This window comes from Atta cephalotes (genome assembly GCF_000143395.1).
Source record: "Atta cephalotes unplaced genomic scaffold scaffold00034, whole genome shotgun sequence".
In the NCBI taxonomy this organism is placed as follows: domain Eukaryota; kingdom Metazoa; phylum Arthropoda; class Insecta; order Hymenoptera; family Formicidae; genus Atta; species Atta cephalotes.
The window spans coordinates 3,141,694-3,162,857 of NW_012130098.1; the positions used below are offsets into that span (position 1 = coordinate 3,141,694).

Consider the following 21,164-nt stretch of genomic DNA (forward strand, 5'->3'; position numbering starts at 1 on the left):
ACGTACGTACCGTACGTACCGTACGACCTTACGAACTATACTATACAATACATCATACATACATACCATACATACATACATACATACATACATACATACATACATACATACATACATACATACATACATACATACATACATACATACATACATACATACATACATACATACATACATACATACATACATACATACATACATACATACATACATACATACATACATACATACATACATACATACATACATACATACATACATACATACATACATACATACATACATACATACATACATACATACATACATACATACATACATACATATATATATATCTTCAGTACCGTTTCCCTCGGCTAACTGCGATTTCCACTGATTGCACCACGATAATGTATCATTTGTAACTGAGTGCACGTATAAGAAAGAATCTCAATGAGATTTAAAATATATATTTGAATATTTCTGTTATTTTAATTAATCAACATTTTTAATTGTAAAAAATTATTTTCTAAATGCTATCTCTATAAAATACTGTTATATATCCATTTATTTTGTTTATTAGCCAGGAAAGATTCCGAATACGAAAATATTCTTTGATTTTTTTACGAATATCTTTCTATCCATATTATAATTTTTAATGTTATAAATTATTACTTATTACTTACTTATAAAAATTACTTTTTAAAATACATTTTAACAATCTTTATGTTAAATTATTACTTTGCATATAATTCAAGTAATAAAATCAGAAAGGAGAGTGTATAAATATTAAAGTTAATCGTCGAAAAATTTATCTGATAAAATTATAAATTAAATTTCAAACACAACAATATTCGATACGTATTATATCGCAGTTGCTTAATTCCATTATGAAATAGTGTTATATTTTACATGCTTTGGATTAGCCAGAATTAATATCACTCAAGTGGCAAAGTGTTCTGTGCAAACTGCACTTCTCAAATATTGCATAATAGCGCTGGAAGTATAATAACTATGAAAATATTAACCTTTATGTCTGAGAGGTGATGTACAATATATAGACGTAGTGTGCGTGCGCGCAACATGTAACTATGTTCTTGGGGTACTTCCTGCTGATCATTTAACAAGTTGAATATTCAACTACAAGCGAGCACGTAAGCAGAGAAATGATGGGCGGGCGTATCTTGATCGTGATAATTCTCAAGTAATTGCCGCTAGGATAATAATTAACACCGAAAGCGTAAGACGTATTTCGCACCTGTGCATCGTGCCATCCGTTAATAATTAGCTTGCTGCCATCAGATTCCTATACAGACACCACTATTATTGTATTTCACTATTATCATCCTTAATCTTCCATTTTTTTTACATTTCTCAAAAATTTCTCCCATAAATTTGTCATGTTTATCATCTTATTATCTTTTTGTGCGAACGGGTTCAAATAGTCGATTTAAGTCCTTTTATATTTGATATTTTGCCAATATTTTACGAAATGTTAAAAAAAATCTAATAAATGTTTTTTACATTGATTCTAGCTTATGGAAATTTGGGCAGCATTCTCAGCGAGCAGGGGCGAGTAACCGAAGCGGAAGAAGCGTTCGTTCAAGCTCTTCGCTATCGACCGAACATGGCAGATGTGCACTATAATTTGTAAGTACCACACTCTAATTCAATCCATATTCTTCTTGTGCGTGTCTACATTTGTACAATGACATACATGATACATCGTATGATGAATCGTATTCTGTCATTAGATACAGGCATCAAAATAATAAGCTAAGGAAGCTTGATATATAATAATTTAATAAATAGTGTAATAAACAATAATTTTTCGAATCTGTCAAACGAAAAAATTGCAAAAGAATATTTGTTTATATTCCGTATAAAATTTATTTTTAAAAAGTTTCCAAGAAATTTTTAAACGAAAAAGTGTTTTAAGAAATCTTTTCTCGCGGTATTGGAAGTTGAAAGCTATATTAGCTTCAATGTAGATACGTCTCTATAAGGGAGTAGATTCGTCTCTTAAACCTCTTTTTATAAGCAGTATATTCGTCTAAAGTAGTCCGCTAAGTACGATTCAATGAAGCACGAATGTCGGTAAGAAGATTACCAACCGATCTCCATATTTGACCGATTAATTCCTCTCTGATTTTTCTGATCCGCCGCGATGCGAAATATATTTGCTCGCGCTAAGCCGATCTGGAAAGAGAGGGTCCGGTGGGAAAGCTCTGTTTACCGTTGTAGTCATATCGGGGAACGGCCACGAGCTTCTTAAGCACATAATATCGGTCAGCGTGATCCCACGACCGTGCTATCGCCTTTCTCATGACGCATCAACGACTTCGTACAAGGCTTAGCAAGAATGGCCCTGAGAGAACGGCTGAAAGTCCTTCGATCGGTGCTCATCATCTTTCGACGCTCCACCTACTGAAGGTGGGAAAGGACGTGGAAGCCTGTCAAGCCGTTGAGTCGATAAGCCTGCCTACCCTCTGCACGCTTCTGATAAGCCGGCTACGTAGCGGATAGTATGTGCCACGTACTTGCCCCATTATGCATCCATGGACGTCTTATTGTTAGTATGGCACTCCTGCCGGCTAAATTGAACAATCGATAGGAAGCAGCGTATTAATCGATAATGCATTATGGTGATTAGAAATGAAGTGATTTTGGTGTGAAATTAAGTAATAGAATAATCTTCTCGTATCTATCTTATATCTTTTATTATATTAATATATAATAATACATAATATATAATAATACATATATACAGGGCATAATCAGGATATTGTTTATAGGCGCGGACAAATTAGAATTGAGATTTTTGAACTCGGAAAGGGGGAGGGGGGGAAGGGGAAGAGAATAAAATGGTGGGTCTATTAAACTTGTTTTATATTATTAATTTTTTATTAATTACTAGCATATATGGTACATACATCATAATATTACACATATTTAATTTACTAATTTACTTTATTTTTCCCTTAAAATTGTAAACTAATTCTTTATACTAAAGAAATTTAATTTTACAACTAGAGATGCATTGGAAATCTGATTTTTGGCAATATATTTGGCCGAAACTTTATATTGAAATGATGTATATAATGGTATGAATACCTGAAAACTTTTATTGACACTGATATATTTTTTAGAAATATAATACCGGATATGTAGCAAATAACTGATTCCTTTAGCTGATATTGTCCAGTTAAAACATTCTTAATCGCTGCCACGATATATTAGGATCAAGATAAGTTAATAAATTCATGCGCAAATATGCCCGGTAGAGGTAATATTTTTCACAATAAAATTATTTACAGATTTTAATATATCATTCAGCATTATTAAGATCGTTCTATGATGCTCACGAGCATCGAATTGTTAAATTGCTAGTCAATTTAACTTGTGATATTATACTGTGATATTACGATAGTAATAATTCAGTGGAGTTTGCGTTTCAGAAGATCGAAAAATCATTTCGACGCACAGTTTAAAAGATTACATACGTAATATATAAAATTCATACCGAATTTATTTAAGCACCAAAAATCCAGTTTCGATCGTTATGGACTATTTCCGATTAGTTGTATTTTGTGTTGGATTTTTATTTTTTTGACAAAAAGTTTTAGATTTTCTATTTCATAATATTTTTCGTGGAGTGTGTGATACTTTATATGTAGCTTGGTACAATTACATATTTATTATTTATATTATCTATTATTTATATCTTTACTTAAGTAATTTAAAAAATATTTCCGGAATATACATACAAGCGTGTGAAATCATATTTACTTCGTTAAGTAATTACTATACACGCTACTTCAACGAACTGAACCAGCGTGCACTGTGGTTGTAAGCGGTTACAAGCAAATTCCGGTGAAACCGCTCGTCCGTTCAGATAAGCCACACCCGACGTTTGTCCCTTCGTGGCAGTGACGGTAATACCTTCCAGGCCTTCACAGAATCAGCTTTTGGAGTGAAATGAAGCGCGATGTAATTACCTATCACTAATCCTGTGATAAAGGACGAAAAACTGCTAGCATCATCAAAATGTTAATGATACATCTGTCTATGATTCGAAATTAGATATTGAAATTTAAAAAACAACGTGAGAGATTGTAGGATATACTCTACAAGAATATACTCTTTCTCTCAGAGAAAGAGAGTTATCTGCACGCAGTGCAGATAATAAAAAAGTGACTATATCTCTGGCGAAAATTGTTACTAAGAAATTGTGTTTATATCACAGACTACTCAATTAACTTAATATGATAGAAAGAGATGAACCTGATTCTAGGCTGACCTTGTTTTAGCTCACATAAGCGTATGTATGCGTCCTGTGAATATCGCGTGAACTTGTGAAAACACTAGTTATTATCCGTGTGATTTATATATATGTGAGAGTGAGTGAACACAATCTACAAATATGGCATTGTCTTCAAACATGGAGGCAAAGTCGACAATCTATTTATAGAATATATAGTTTATATTTGTTTATAAATAATTTTAATGTGATTATACTATTTATGAAGAATTTTAATAATAATTATACTCTTTATGGAGAGTTTTATTAATGATTATACTGTTTGAAAACACAGGTACCTGATAAATATTTGTTGATTGAACATTTTACAAATGCTTAAAAAACTATAATAATGTCGGAGACTATGTCATTGCCACTGATAATATATTTTTTATAAGAAATGTTTTGAAAATCTCCTCGGTAGTTAAAGACTTAAAATGCTCGTATGGAATTCAAGAGATCCGGGTTGAGACTCCCGGCTGAGGTAATATTTCTCGCAATAAATTTCTTTAATTTTTCAGTACATTAACATCTTTGTAGTAGAATGCCAGATTGAGCATCAAATTATGAAATTACTTATCAGTTTAATTTGTAATATTACTATAGTAGTTTGATTGCGTTTATAAGTTCGAAAAATCATTTCGACGCGAAATTCAAATAACTATATATTTTGTATATAAATTCGCATAGAAATTATTTAAAAGCATTAAAGATCCAGCTTTGATCGGCTTCTAATTTATTAATTGTGTTCTCACATGTACGGTCTAAAATAAGATTCTTATCGTTTTGAAAATATTTGAAAATTTCAGTGTGCATCAAAACAGTCTCATAACATCTTCTAAACCTTGTATTCGTAAGTAGAGATATGCACAGCCAATAGATTACATAGCAGAGTTAAATTTCTCGTAAATGAAAATCGTCTGATACCCGTTTCTATCAATGTCGACTTTAATCTTGATTTAACTTACTTTTTATTCTTTTTTAATTCTTAGAACTAGAAAAAAATAAAAAATAAAAATTAATCTACATTGATGAAAATGGGTATACGATAGAGAATAGGATAAAAGCACAGCATTATGAGATTTTTCATTTCATTTCATTTGTTCCAGCAAAATGATTTCTTGAAAGGATGTGCCCAAAATTAGGATTAATTAAAGATAATAGCAAAAATAAATGAGATGTTTTAATAGTATAATTTTTAGTTTTGATATTTCTATAACCTGTTAAAAAACAGTACAGGGAGGTCGTTAATAATATCATATCGCTTTGTTTTTCGATTAATTTCTTAAATAAAAGCCAAAAATAAAACTTTGAAGATATAAATACGAACGAGAAAATGTCTTCAGATGATATAGCAGTTTTTTATAATACTGTTTGGAATTTTGTAATAATTTTTTCGTAAGATAAGCAAAAATGAACATCTAAAACAAAATAAGTATCTGAACAAAAAAAGACATCTGAAGAAAATGTTCTTATTCTTTTTCTTTTTACAGAAATCATCTATACAAATTATCTACAAGTTAATCTATGAAAATTTATAGAATCCTTTTACTTTGACATAAAATATTTTTTGTTGATATTTATAAACTTACTTTATGATGTTTGGCAAAACGTAAATATATAACGCAACATTATTTTGAAGCAGAGAAGGTTTTCGTAAACATAGTAGTACTTTTAGCTTCGATAGAGCTATTTTAAACAAATAACGCGACGGTATATATAGATTAGGTTAGCTTATAGTCCGTTTTATAAATGGTCGATTTTCGTTGAAAAGTTTCGTTCTGATTTTATGTTTAAAATTATACTGTGAGAAAAATAAAAATAAAATAATTTTAGAAAATTACAAACATGTTAAATTATTTAATATTGCCAATAATATACGTACTGTTATTTTAACTAGGCAATTTGCAAAAGAAAATTATAAGAATTTTATTTTTGAATTCGTAGAATTTATTTTTAGTTGTTTTTATATAGAAACAAGCCACAAATATATAAATATATAAATGGGGTTTTAACTTCTTTAATCATTTAAATAAATCATGCTTTTTTCGCGGTATTAATAAAGTACAATGTTTAGTTTCCAAGAAATAAGAAGAAGATAAGTTTTTTTTAGAAGACCTGTCAGTATCGGCAATTTTCCCCTATATTTATATTGAGAGTTTATAAGTTCGCTTAATATTGAAATTAAATGTTTCATTTAAGCTTGAAAAAATTTGTTAAATTGCTTATGAAATAGAAATTTTAATGTAGTATTTTAGAAGATGTTTACGACCATGTTTGGTAGGCGTTTGAGGAGTGTTGTGCAATGTTTTCGGAATCTTGCAAATTTACAGGTTTTAAATAGTTTTAATTAAAAGAACCTCCTAAACATTTGCTTATTAAATAGTTGTGATTATTAAAACATTTTTTGAATTTTTAATATTCCGAAAATGTCACACGACACTTTCCGATCGCCTAGTAATCATAAACATCTACATAGTTTTATGTTTAAGAGTTTCAACGAGTTTCAACTTACCTTTCGGCCTAAATTTACATAATTTTTGAGAGTGGATTAATAGAAAAGTATTACAGCGATAATACTGTAACGAGTGAAACTTGATAGAGCAAAACTTTTTTTATTGAATTATATTGATGAACGTGAAAAATGTTTTGGCTGTATAATATCAGTTAAAGTATAATCAAAAAAAACTTTTATTTTTTTACATAAGGATTATGACAAACAAAAAATTAAGTAGCTTTTAAAGTAATAAGTGAATTGTGCTCAAATTTTATTTACACAAATACTCAACATAATAATAGAATAATCTATGAAATTTTTTTATATTTTAGGTAATACTTTGAATTGTGATATATACATCTGTAATTTATATAAAATTTGTATTTGTTACTTTATAATTGCTATCACTAGGTATATTTTTCTCTGAATGTTTAATTGATAGTTTAATTAGCAACGTAGAAAATATTTCTACGTTATTAGATTTTAGAAACAAAATCACGATTTCATAAATCGTATGCTTTTCATTATATGTTTCCTCCATTTTACGTGTACTCTTTTATGAAGCGAATCCTCTGCAAAATATGACGGGCCATTTAATCACCTTCTGGTTATTATCCCTTCCAATGATGCACAATTATCACCCGACGTATGTTATCGATACGAATCAATAGTCCAGGAAATTTCCGTTACGTCCTTCCATCATTATTTGTGAAAGAAAAAAGCGGTTAATAAGAAAGCGACGTATATATCGTGTTCGTTCGCTTGCTCACCACGTTTTCGTCTCCGTTTTACTTTCTTTCGCGGAAATTTACGAGCAGATCAGATATATCGCAGGATATTACAACCTGGATGCTATGAAGAAAATATAAAGTCTACTTCGTGTGATTTTCTCAGATAAATCCTCATTTTACTTATTGTGTCATATATATATATATATATAAAATTATTTTGTAAGCGCGCGCGCACGCGTGTGTGTGAAATAAGGATATACAGAGTGTCTCAAAATTCGCGTATTCGGAGTACAGGACATGATACTTTATGCTAAAACAAACTTTTTCCTTTAGCAAATAAATTTTGTACGCGAATTTTGAGACATCCTGTATACACACACGCGCACACACGCACGCACTCACGCACGCACGCACGCACGCACGCATGCACGCACATATATCGCATAATCTAATCTTTTGTTACTTTGAAAAAAAAATAAACCGAGAATTCTGATTGATGACAGATCGATTCTTGCGATATATTTAACGATTTCATTTGTTCGCAACGATTGACGATTTTGTGCCTACTGCTTCTCTTCTGCCGAGGTCAATCTTAAGGAGACTGATGGCAGGCCCGGGTAACGGCGACGGATGTTGATTTATTAAAACCTCGACGTGATCGTAAGTCATCCATCAGCGGCTGCTGGTGAATGGAAAATTGATTAGTCTTCGCCACGTGTTAGGAAAACCGTGAGGGGGCAAAAAGCTTTTCCCGAGCGGAATATCCAAAGAATACATCGTAATTATGTATTACTCTGTTACTCCTGTCGGCAGGTCGATACTTAATTAACCGCACCTTCCCCTTGCCCTCTCATTGTTACAACAACGTGATGGTTTGATAATTCTCTCTGGCGAAGACTCTCAGCGCGCGTAAAACACCAGGGAAAAAAGCGCGTCACAAAACAACAGGCGAACAGGGTAAGCGGGATAATTAATAATTGTAGCGAAGCCACATAGTTTCCCTTAATCGTGCAAATATATAATAAAACAGCGCTTGTGGTGTGTATTATAGATAATATATAATGTAACATATAAAGGAAATTGACTACACGATTGGCAAATTGTTTTTTTTAGACATTTTTTATTTTTTATATCTTTAATCATAAAATAGATAAGACAAAATGCTTATATATAATACATATTAAATAGCAAAGACTATTTAAAATTATTTTTAGTTATTAAAATAATAATTTTGCTAGTAAATTATCTAAATTATTATATGTCGCTAGAATAGTTAATCAAATTAGTTACAACGCTGGTAGAAGGAAGTTGATTCTCGGCGCAATGGTCGTTCAGCGGAAAATGGAATTGGTTGATTCGAGACGGGAATTGACACCAAGTCAAAGGAGGACCCTCCCCTCTACTCTCTCTCTCTCTCTCTCTCTCTCTCTCTCTCGCTCGCTCGCTCGCTCGCTCGACGCTTAATTGTCGTCGTGATGCTTAGGTACCTTGTAACCATAGCAAGTACGCTCTGTTATATGACGCGACGCATTGACGCGCGAAATGGTTACGGCGAGGATGCAGATGCATGAGAGAGAGAGAGAGAGAGAGAGAGAGAGAGAGAGAGAGAAGGGGAAGGGCAGAGCCACGTCAAAGACTCTGACGAATGCGTCATCGAATAGGCTTTCCGTACGCATCGCATGGCGAACAGCGCGTCAAAGAAAATTAACTCAACTAATTAACTGATTATTTTAATGACAGTCAAAGAGTCGCACCGAAGGAGCTTGCTATTATAATTGCGCCACATTTCGCTGTATCCCAGGCGGAGACAATGAACGCAGTTGATGGGATATTCGTGCCCGACCGTGTTTTCATACAGCTTTCATAGCGCGGTTACAGTCGAGTCTGTTTTTCGATGCCGCGTAACTGTGCCGTTGGACGGAGCAATGGTATAAATCATATTCTCCTCGTTTTCAGGAATAAAACGATTTGTGAGAGCGCTTGCTGGAAAATACGGCTACTTTATCGCAATACGTTTTTCTACGCTTTAAAGAGAAAGGTTGAATTTCACGTTATCCAGAAATAATCACATGTTATGCTACCTAAAATATACATGGCTGACTAATTATTGATTCGCATCACTATTTTGCATAACGACTCGATTATTTCACGAGTTGATTTTTCCATCCAAAAATATATAAAATAACAGTAGTGCATATAAATTTTAAATTTATAATCATGAAAAAAATTTTATGTTTGTGCAAGTTAAGAATAAATATTTCACGAAAAATTGCAAAACATAAATGTGTGTGTTCTAGAATATGTTTTGATCATCACGAATAAATCATAATAAATACAATTTCGTTTCGTTGCTGTAATTATGACTACAAAGTAGGTATGTATCGCAATTTTGAAACTCGTTAGATAAACAAGAAAATTATATATAAAAAATAAATGATATAAAATTAGCACGCTCTACTTAGTCGTCTAACAATATTAATAATTAGGTATACATTAAAATTTGTTACATGTATCGCTGCAGTAAATGTACAGAACCAATCAATGCATCATTTCGATAATGGACCGATTTCTAGGTTTGTCTTCGTAAGAACCATGCAAAATTACGTTTCATCAACAATGTGAAGTTTTAAACTTTAAAATGTAAATTTTTATAATTGTTCTGGACTATATATAAAAATCTGAACATTTTTATTGTGAACTTTAAGAAAGAGATTTTATTATTAAGGAAGTTGGATTGCATTTTATCTTTTTTAGACATTTATAAATTTATCTATAAAAATTTACAATAAAAATAACTATGTTTTTTAGGGATGTATGTATTTATAACTCAAAATTTATTATCAAAATTATAAAAATTTTATCGATCTGCGTAATTTTGCAATTTTAAGCGACTTAGGGATGAATGTGACTGTTTGCTCCCAAAGGGAAGTGCTTATGGGAATCTTATGGAGTAAGTGTCTATTTTTGTAGCGCAAAAATTGAAACTATATGAATACAAAAGCGCATGAATAACACATAAATTCTGTGTATCAGATTTTCAAATCTGTTGTTATTGTATTAATACGTAAATATTAAATAATATAAAATACATAAGGAGGGGCTGACTGACAACCCCCCCCCCCCTTTTTTTTTTAGCTAAACGAAATGAGCGCAAAAATTTTATAAATATCGCATTATTATAATTTATTCATTAAGATTTGATTAAATGGAGAGGGAGGGAGGGAGCCAGGCAGACATAAAATATCCTTAAAGTTCAACATTGAAGAGTTAAAAACGAGATTATATTAATTCGAATTTCATCGGAGCATTTTTGAGAATACAACAATCGATAATTACTAAATAAATGAAACTATGTTAAACGATTTAAAGATTAAAATTACGTTATATAAAGAATTTATATGAATATTATAGGCGAAAATTTCACGGGTCTAAATGGATTAATTCTGTACAGTTAATTCCCTCTGAAGCGCGCTAAGAAAATATTTTTACTATAATGAAAATAATCATATTTTCATTGCATTCCATTGTAGTTTTTTATCGTATCAAAGATATGATAAAAAATAAATTTGCATTTTTTGCTTTTTTTGTGATTAACAATCGATTTTAAAAACATCGTAATGTACGATGTAAAATAATTCGAACTTTAATAAGTCCGAATTACTTTAACGTCGACTTGTATTGAAAACGTTGCGAATAGATTCCAGAAACCTTCTTCAGTCAAGAATACATAATGTATTGTAATAGACTTTGCCACGAGCATTCATAAAATTAAACCAAACAATTGATAAATATATCTTACATAATATACACAAATTGATTATAAAAACAGTATATTTTCAGAATTTTATTTCGATCAAAAGAGCTTCACTCTAATTTCTATTTCAGCTTTTCGAAATACACAGATTACACTGAAACCTCGTAATAGTTCAAAGCTTTGAACATAATAACAAAGTTGTCCCTACATTTTACTTAAACCATAAAATTCAAAGCCTATTGGAAGTTGCGGTTCCATTCAAATTAAACAAAATATCCACATTCGTGATTTTATGCATTATTATGAGGTTCGTTATTACAATAAATATTTTTTTATTCAGTATATATCTAACTTTTATTTACATAAAATTAATGTACATCCATTTGTAGAAAAGGCATTTGACAAAGAATAATGTGTCGTTATCATTTTTGATAATCATAATTATATTCATATGCATATATGTATGTACATGGAGAGAATTTTCTTTTAAAATTTACCTTGAAAATATAATAGTTGTGGTACAATACAATATTTTAAAGATTTTTATCAAACACTTCAGTAAAATTAATCAATCTTATTTTATATTTTATATATAGTTTTATTAATGAAGAGAGATTTACATTAAAATTCTTCGAAATACAATACAATGTTGTTCCATGACTATCATATTTTCAGGGTAAACTGTAAGAAAAAATTTTCTCCATATAGAAAATAAAAAAAATGTTCTCTCGAATGTTCTCTCGAAATAATTTTTAGGAAAAGTAATCAAACTGTTCGAAAAAATTTTTAAATGATTTCCACTTTCCCTTTTCTTTCTTTTCTCTTTCTAAAAAATAACTAACTTTTCTGCTAAAATCCTTATAGATCCAGTTTTTCATATGCTGATTAACTTCATTGAACTTAAGCTGATTTTTCAATAGTTTTCATTTATGATATCCATCATATCATAGATGAAGTATATTAGATGAAATATCAAATAAGTCTAACTACAAGTTAATTAGCAAATGAAAAACCGAGCCATGAATCACTGTTTTGTTCTCTCATTAACGTAAGATTCGATACAATACTGTGTAAAAAATTAAAATGCTACATACATGGACACTCTAGCGTATCGCTCCATTTAATCCGAAACATGACCGTTTAATACTATATTGTATATCCATTGAATATACAAAGCTCGCGTTCACAAGCGACGCAACGCAAAGCGAGAATCCGAGCAGCATAGCCGTCTAATGCTGAACGCGAGAATGTGAAGCGGCGTAAGCCGGAGGATTCCGCTAACGGAATACCTACCTTACGCGAAAGCGATCCTCGCGAGGTCGCTGTGCGAGCTGCAAGACGAGTAGGATGGGTTAGTTAGGTAGATGCGAGGGTGCGGAAGACGGGCCTGGTGAATTGAATGGGAAATTGATGGGCTTCGCCCTGTCGGTCGTGTACGCGGCAGCGCGCGCGCACATCCGCCATAGACCTCCTGGAATCCGTTGTCCTGGCAATGTATACAGGCTGTACCTGCAACCGACCATTCGCGCGATTCTCCTCCTCCTCCTCCTCCTCCTCCTCCCCCCTCTCCTCCTCCTCCTCCTCCGTTTCGCCCGGCTTTCGGCCTTGCTACAATGTGTGTTCCTCGCGCGCATACGTCGCATCTCCCGTTGCGTATGAGCAATATAAAGGCTGACTCATGCTCTGATAGAAATATATTAATGGAGTTCGTCCTGACCATCTGTACGATGAATCATGAAGGCATAAAAACTAGACTGATGATATATCCTTTTCAAGTTTGGTATATAAATGTCATATAGTAAGTAAAAATTTCCATTCTTCTCTAATATTCTTTTTTATTGGAAAATATTCTTGTATCGCGTTAGAATATTATTTAATAAAAACTTATATTATCATATTATATAATAATATTCTTTATTAAAGAATATTTTAACAATGTTATTCAGTTATTGATAACGAAATATTTTGTTAACGATTTACTTATATACCGATGATAATCTATATAGTGAACTCCGACATTAGATCTTCATCAAAGGAAACATTGACATTAACTTGTGCCGCTAAGCGTGAATCAGCCTTAAGCCTGTATCCGGTAGGATGTTTGTCCGCGCCGTGCCGGCCGCTTGAATATGTATCGTCCCGACGGCGCTTTGATTGTCCATCCTCGCCGCATTTGCATGCGAGCTAGTTTCCGTGCCGACTGGTCAGAACTGTCAGAAGACGCAACAGTGCCGCGCGCGAAGGCATAGCGACCGTCGTCACCCCGCGGCCATTTATGCACCTCGAACACGACGAATGTCTGGTATGTAGTGATATTGCATGTCTGTTTCTCTCCGTGCGAGTTTTTCGCGAGTTACGATCTTTACTGCATGACTTCGTCCTTAGCCGTAACGAAGGGAATTTAATCCGCTTCTCAAGCGAGACGCTCGGCGAGATGAGAATTACGCATGAGAGAGAAACGAGGTGATAGCTATGTTCAGTTACGCAGAATTATAACTGGTTCGTTGAAAAGGGGGATGTTTTCGCACGTCTGTTTGACTATCAAAGAAACTGTCGTTGGAAACGTACAAAAGAATTTGCGATCTATTCGTTGAAAAATGGATGCTAGTCTCGCCGGCTGGATTATCTAGAAAAGTCGTAGTTGGAAATGTAAAAAAGAAGTTGAGCTCATGGTCTGTCGCAATAAATTGAAAAGAAATACTTGGCTGATAATTTTATTATATTCAATTATTAGTTTTTTGATCTTTTTCTATTGTCGCAATATTTCAAATAATTATCTCAAAAATAAAAAATTCAAAATAGTAGATTCAATTTAGCGGATAGAAAAAAATCTGATTATAAAATTAGAAATTTTTAATTGCGAAATAACATTAAGTTTTCAATTTTATTTGAAGCTCATTAGTGTTACACAAACACACACTTACTGTACTGATTTTCAAATTGTCTTTCAAACTCTGATTATGAGTTCTGTAACACTAGATCCTCTTTTCCCCAAATTGTTGCAAGTTTTGGAGGTTTGGAGGTTTCTCTTTTGAAATTCGATATTTTCAACTACATTCAAATTTAATGATACCAAGAATCGAGTTTTTTTACGATAATCAGATATTTTTTTCTTTAATTTAAGTTATTTTAAGATTCTAAGGCCCAAAATCGAATTCAATAACTCCGAAAACCATTAAACAACAAGGTCTTTTTTAAGTTATTTTGTTAGAAAGTTTCCGTGCGTATTTAAAGGGTTACATAGAAAATTATATTTAATAATATAATATATATTTAATAATAGACGTTATAAATTTTGTAATTTTGTAATTTATTATAAATTCTACTTTACTACTGTTATACTTATTATATACTTATACACTAACATTTTTAATTCTACATTATTCACGTTGGGTTGTTTCACCCCCCCCCCAATATGTAAACAGTTTACGTTAAATGTAACAATATATAATATGTATACAAATACTTTCATATATTTAGCCAATTTATAAAGCAAGTATATCCTGCAGGATAACCCACACAAGTAATGGAAGGTTAATTAATTAACATTTTCTTAATTCTAAAGCCTGAGATATAATTGAAAAGCACAGACAATAGAAATAACGAAGCGAGGAAATAGCAAATTTCTTATAAGAACTTATAAGAAACCGTGTATTCTATTGTAGTATACACATTACGGATTTTGATAAGTTGAAATTTGTTGTTTCTGTTCCTATTGCCTGCCTGTTTTTCAATTGTGCAGTAGGCTTTAAAGTAATCGTGACACGACGTAAGCTCAGAGGTAGGTAAATCGAAGAACACAAACTCAACCCCGCCGTATTCTCCCGTAAACTACGTACATTTCCCGCAAAATGGCGAGAGGCCCAGATGCATTCGTGCTCTTGTCTCCGTCTTCACATACATGCGGGGGACCATACCTTTACCATACTGAACTATCTACCTGAACTTTAACCGCTCGTGCCGGCGGTTAGTACAGAGGTATTATCTCAGGCTCCCGTCTGTGTTATCAGATACCACCTCATTGGTGGTACCGCCGCGCTGTAACCGGACTATCCCGTTTCCTATCGTTCCGGAAACATGGCGAAAGAAAGGCTATCAAGAGAAGCTTACTCGTGAACACACAAAAATCCGAGATGTTTAAAAGAAATCTAAAAGATCTGCGAATGACTGAGAGATTTTTATGAACGAGTTTTGGACGTCTTTTAAACGTTGCAACTTGAAGATAACTGTCTGTTTCCGACGAAATCTATGACGTCGATTCCCGACGTTTTTTCTTCTCTATTAGATGAAGTTTAACTGAAATAGCTGTGCTTAACCTCGCGAGTTTTCAACTTTTCCGGCTGACACATTTTCTTGTGGATTATAGAGGCGCGCCGCGCCAATTTTACCGGCGTATTTACGTTTGCCTCTCATAAACATCGACTGAATGTGCGAGTACAGGCAAAAGCCATTTGCCTGTCAGTCCGATTCTACGCTGTTGAATACGATGAAAAGACACGTATTAGAGGCACATCAAAGTCACATAAACATACTGCCACGCGGGCAATTATCGCGCGCCAGACGTATCACATAGACAGTTATGCGCGAATATCAAGTTGCGCGTCGCATTAAGAATGATACGGAAGCAATGTTCACGTCTTGGAAGCCTTGAGGCTGAAGAAAATGCTCCGAACTGTCTGGAATATCGATGAGTTTGAAATGTAATCGTGAAGAAAAGATAGGTTTAAAAATCTTTTATCGTACCTATACACGATGTGCATAGTAAGGTCAATAAATCTTGTCTAAATATCGTTCGAATCATGACAAAATATTACGATGATTTTTAACACAGATAAGCGAAGAAATGAATTTTTAAATAAAATATAATTTTATTATCTTCTCATGGATCAATTTATTGATCCTTCGAGTTGTTCAACATACTCCATGGTTAGAGTCCATTGGACCGCTTTGCCTCTTTATAATCAACAATACTTTTTTTCTTATTAGAAAATACATACTCTTATTTATACGAAATATATTAAGGACTTATAACCTACTTAATTATCTTGTATGAAATCAGATGAACGTGCAACGTTTTAAAGCAATTTTCATTATTCTATTATATTGAAGATTTATAATAATTTGAATAAAAAATGCCACAATTAGTTCTGCTCTACTCTAATAAAAAATCAAAGTTAGTCTTTATATAAATTTCAAGCTATGTTAAAAAATATTTAAAGATAGCTTTATGACATTTCTTTCTATACATTACGTCACAATAATCTTCCCACTCTGATCTCATCGTCGTACCGAAGAACCGTCAAAATAGCGAATAAAAAGGTTCGCCTGTTAGTACAAATTGAGAGAAAACGCGTATCTTCGAAAGCGGCCGCGTCCCGATATCTTTGATCAGGAAAGTTCCGCACTTCTGTCGGCTTTATTGACTTCGAAACGGGCAGGAAAGATCGTCGGAGCGGACCGGACGATTTTTCTTCGTGACTGCAGCGCGGAAGAGCCACACAACCGGGCGCGCGTTCGCGTTGCGTCTTTGACCGATTAAGCGACCGCCGGGGTCACTCGACGTTTCAACTTCGGAACAAGTATCGACATCGAGAGATTGGCGAAGAAGGTACGGGTAAGAAGACATCGTCGAAAGAACCCTTCTCTACAGGGAATCTCGACTTCGACCGCAGAAACGAAAGCCACTCCCGAGAGCATCCAGGAAGATCAGGAAACAATGCAACTTACGAGCCGATGAAGCGAGTTATCGATCAGACAAAGTATCGATGTATGGAATCGAAAATTTTCTAAGGATACACCTTTTCGATAGCGTCGTTTCTCTCGACAAGTACGGTCAATTATACCTCTGGACAAGATAGATAATACAAAATAAACAGTAACAATTATAAAAGAAAGATTATTGATTCGTAACTAAATAAAACTGATAAGGAATTTTTAAATAATATAACGATTTGAAATAATTTTATGTTTCATATCTTCTTTTTTACAGTTTTATTCTATCTATATAATTAATTATAATACTATATTATCGTACTATATATATATATATATGCTAAGTTCAAATATTGCAATTTTTTACATAATTGAAAATTTAAAACTTCTAATAAACTAATAATAAAATAAAAATTATATGTTTTTAACATTACAAAAATATTCATTCTTGTGTTAAGGATTAAATTGCTACCACTACAGGGTGTTCCGTTCAGAAATGTAATAAAAGAAAAATTCATAATATATAAGTACTAATTCTAATGACAAAATGTGACTATCAGTGCAAAGAACAGCTCTGAAATTTTTTTTTATAAAGTTATAAACTCACAACGTTTTTGACGCAAAACGCACATAGAAGCTAATTACTTCTCCTACATACGATGTATTTAGTAGCGCAACCGCTTACTTAATGGTTAAATAGCAATTGAATGTGATTGGTATCTACTTACCTTTAGATCCAACCACATTAAATTGCTACTTAGTTACTTAGTGTAGCGGTTGCGCTACTGGATGCGCCCACTGCTTCAATCGCCATGTGAACATCACATCAGAAGGTGTTTTGTATGCTATCGCTTGCGGAATTGAAAATGTGCTGTACAAGCATCACGGACTTCAATTCTACAAATGATAAATTTGACAATCAATTTAATACTCAACTGGCATCATTTTAAAGAGATCTTAATGCATTGAAAATCTATAATAATAAATAAATTTCTTGTAAATTGTAAAAATTTTTATAAGCATGTCAACTCTGTAATCTATCAATTACTTACTAATATATGAATTTAATATATCAATTACTTACTAATATATTTATTTATCAATTATCGCGTGGGCTTGCATTGATATTTTTGTAGTATTAGTAAATTTTTATCATTTAAAAAAAGTGATAGATAGATAAGTCGATAATTAGAAAAATGTTTGAGAACGTCGACGAACTTGCCTATTCCATGAATCATCGCACAGTCCGTTCGCGATAGTTTGATACATTAATCCGTTAAGTTGGAGAATTTATCGAGCTGAAACTTGGTTTAATCTCGGTCCAATGTAAACGCAAGACACTCGCACCGTGCTTGCTGTAATGTACACCGAGACGGATACATCGCCGGAGGCGAGGTAGCGAAGACGACGGAAGTGAAGTTGAGCTATGGAACGGCAAGTAAAGGATAGCAGCAGAAATGGAGGAGGCATAGAGAGAAAGAGAAGAAAATAAAGAACGAGAGAGAGAGAGAGAGAGAAAGAGAGAGGGACGAAAAGGGGACCGTTAAGAGACCTTAAAAGCGACAAGGCACGAACTGTCCTGGAGTTATCTCCACCGTCTTGAAGCGAAGCTGTAGGTTCGTCAGGGTAAACCAAGTCCATGAATTAATTAGTCGGCAAACGACAGCGCGCTTGTTGGTCGTAACGGAGGCTACTTCAGGACAGGAAAGGGCCGTAGCTCTTACTCGGCAGGGTACACACACGAGCGCAGAGACGCCGGCTCGAGTGGGTGAAAGTGTAATAAGAGCTCTCCAACGACGCTGCAAAAAAAAGCGTGATTTCCCACTCTCGCGTGAGTTAATAAGTTCTTATCAAGTGATTTCGCAGAATACGGGTTAATGAAATTTGGGATTGTTAATAATTAATCAGTAATTATGAGAACAAAACACGATATAACAAGATTTAAACCACCCAACTATACGATCCCACGATATATTTGATATAAATCTATCGTTAAGTCGATAAATTCTGATAATTTCAGGAATATGTGTGTTCCATGGCGATAATGTATGATAACGGTAATATAACTATATTATCATACAATAATTAACTAATCAGGTGAGATTTGATAATATCAGTTGTAATACTCGCGTAGACTGTAGCTTAATTATCTTGTTTAGGAAAATGTTATGTACACGAATGTAAATTATATATAGTACCTAAATTTTTTATTAGTACTTAAATTTTTTACTTTTGTAGAAAATATTAAAATCTGTACGTTTAAATATTTTTTATTTTTTTCATGTTGCTTCTTCTCTTCTGAAAATCAATGTAATGTGTAACTTTTTTCTTAAGTCGAAAACGTGAAAAATAAAAAATACTTTTATGTACGTACGTAAATGTGTATATACATATATAAAAATTTTCACTTTTCACATTTTCACTCTAAAGAGAATTTTACATGATATCCTGATATCATCAAGTATTATATCATATAAAAATCGCCACTAAGGCAAATGAAAACAAAAAAGATAACAAATTTATACGCAAATGGAACAATGGACGGGAAAAAAAATGCTGAATTTTTAAGAATAATGTAACACGATAACAACGTCAAGTCGGAATAACGGTAGAAGATAACGGAAATGGATAAAGAGACGAAAGTTGAAAAAATAAAATACAATGGGGATATGTGAATTCGCAAACATGGGACGGCGAAAAGAAGGAAGAATAAGGTAGAAACAGCACTTATTGGAGTTCCGACGTCTCTCAGGATCGACTGAGTAGTGAATAATACAGAGCTGTATGTATCCGTTGTTCGTCGTACTGATAGTATCCGATCCCTCGACGCTACCTTGAGAAAGAAAAAGAGAGAGGTGAGGGGGAGGGGGGGGGAGATGAGAAAAAGAAGATACATAAAAATGAATCTGAAGCTGGGAGGTAAGAGGTAAAAATATAAGGCGAGAGGTAATCTGGATACGAAAGGATACTAAGGGTATGCGTAAGAGAAATAGTGGCCGGGAGAAATAGTGTACCTCGATTCTGCCAGATCTCAGCACGAAACTTTTCGAGAGCTGATGGCACTCCGGGGAATCACGCACGCAGGGCGATCCCCTCCGGAAGATCCTCATAATATTTCTTGAAACCCTTCAAATTTCTGCGGGGAAGATTTCTCCGAGCTGCGCTGTGCGCGCTCGTCTGTGTAACGAGTTTCCAACGGCGGCGAAAATTTACGACACGGCCGAATCGCGAGAGTTCGACGTCTTCTTCCTCGAGTCGCGAAATTGGATCATAATCAAGAGAAAGCTGATTACCCGTACGGCCGGATTCAGTGAAACTTGCGGCGCAATACGATCGTTTGATACAGATCCCTCGTGAGACTCGTGAGATAATGAGCTTTAGAAGATTTACGCAAATACTATTAAGCTTTAAGATAAGTATTCGCAGTAGAAAATTTAAAAAATTGTTTGTCGGTTTTGGCGTAACATTATTGAATTATAATAATTTATAAGTAAATTTATAACTCTGATATAACAACAAAGTATTTGCATACGAAAAATATGATTATCTTTTATTTCATAAAGGAAAAGAAATAAATGAGAAAATTTTATTTCATAAAGGAAATTGAATACTTAAACAAAATTATTTTATTTTTTTAAGTAAATTCTAAAATACAAATATGTACAATTATTGAAAAAGCATAATTCTAAAATATTCAGTCAGTAAATATATTTTATTATATTCGATTTTTTTCAAATTTGAAACGTTTTTTTATTATCAGAATGAAAGCGATCAGCTAACGCGTGAAATTTTAAATCAGTTAATACACCACATCGAAAAACGCAAATGTCTTTTCCAAGCTTGTCAATGAAAAAACATGGGAATTTCAAGATAGGGCTAGATTGCCGATACACACCCAACGGGCGAATACTCGCACCAACGGGAAATCAAGTTGGGCGAGATAGAACTTAATGCATTCTCCGATACTCGTCAATGGTTCGTTCGATTCGCGGCCGAAATAACGCCGCATGGCAAACATCAGTGACAATTTGGTCGATGAACATATTATCTCGTATACACTGTACGCAACTCACCCTGCGAGACAATCGAACGATCAAATAATAGATCAAATAACGTGTGTTCCCCTAATCGGATACATAGGCGATCCTGCCGCTCAATCTCCCTTTCTCGCTCTTTCTCTCTCTCTCTCTC

The 21,164-nt window shown here is 33.4% G+C and overlaps 1 protein-coding gene across 1 annotated transcript in view; it reads left to right on the forward strand.

Annotated features, from left to right (window-relative positions):
- Window positions 1–21,164, forward strand: part of LOC105621586 (transmembrane and TPR repeat-containing protein CG4341) — a 211,074-nt gene that overhangs the window by 83,651 nt on the left and 106,259 nt on the right. Inside the window, exon 5 of the mRNA XM_012203055.1 lies at window positions 1,515–1,629. Coding sequence (XP_012058445.1) covers window positions 1,515–1,629 — 115 coding nt within the window. The remainder of the gene's footprint in view (window positions 1–1,514; window positions 1,630–21,164) is intronic.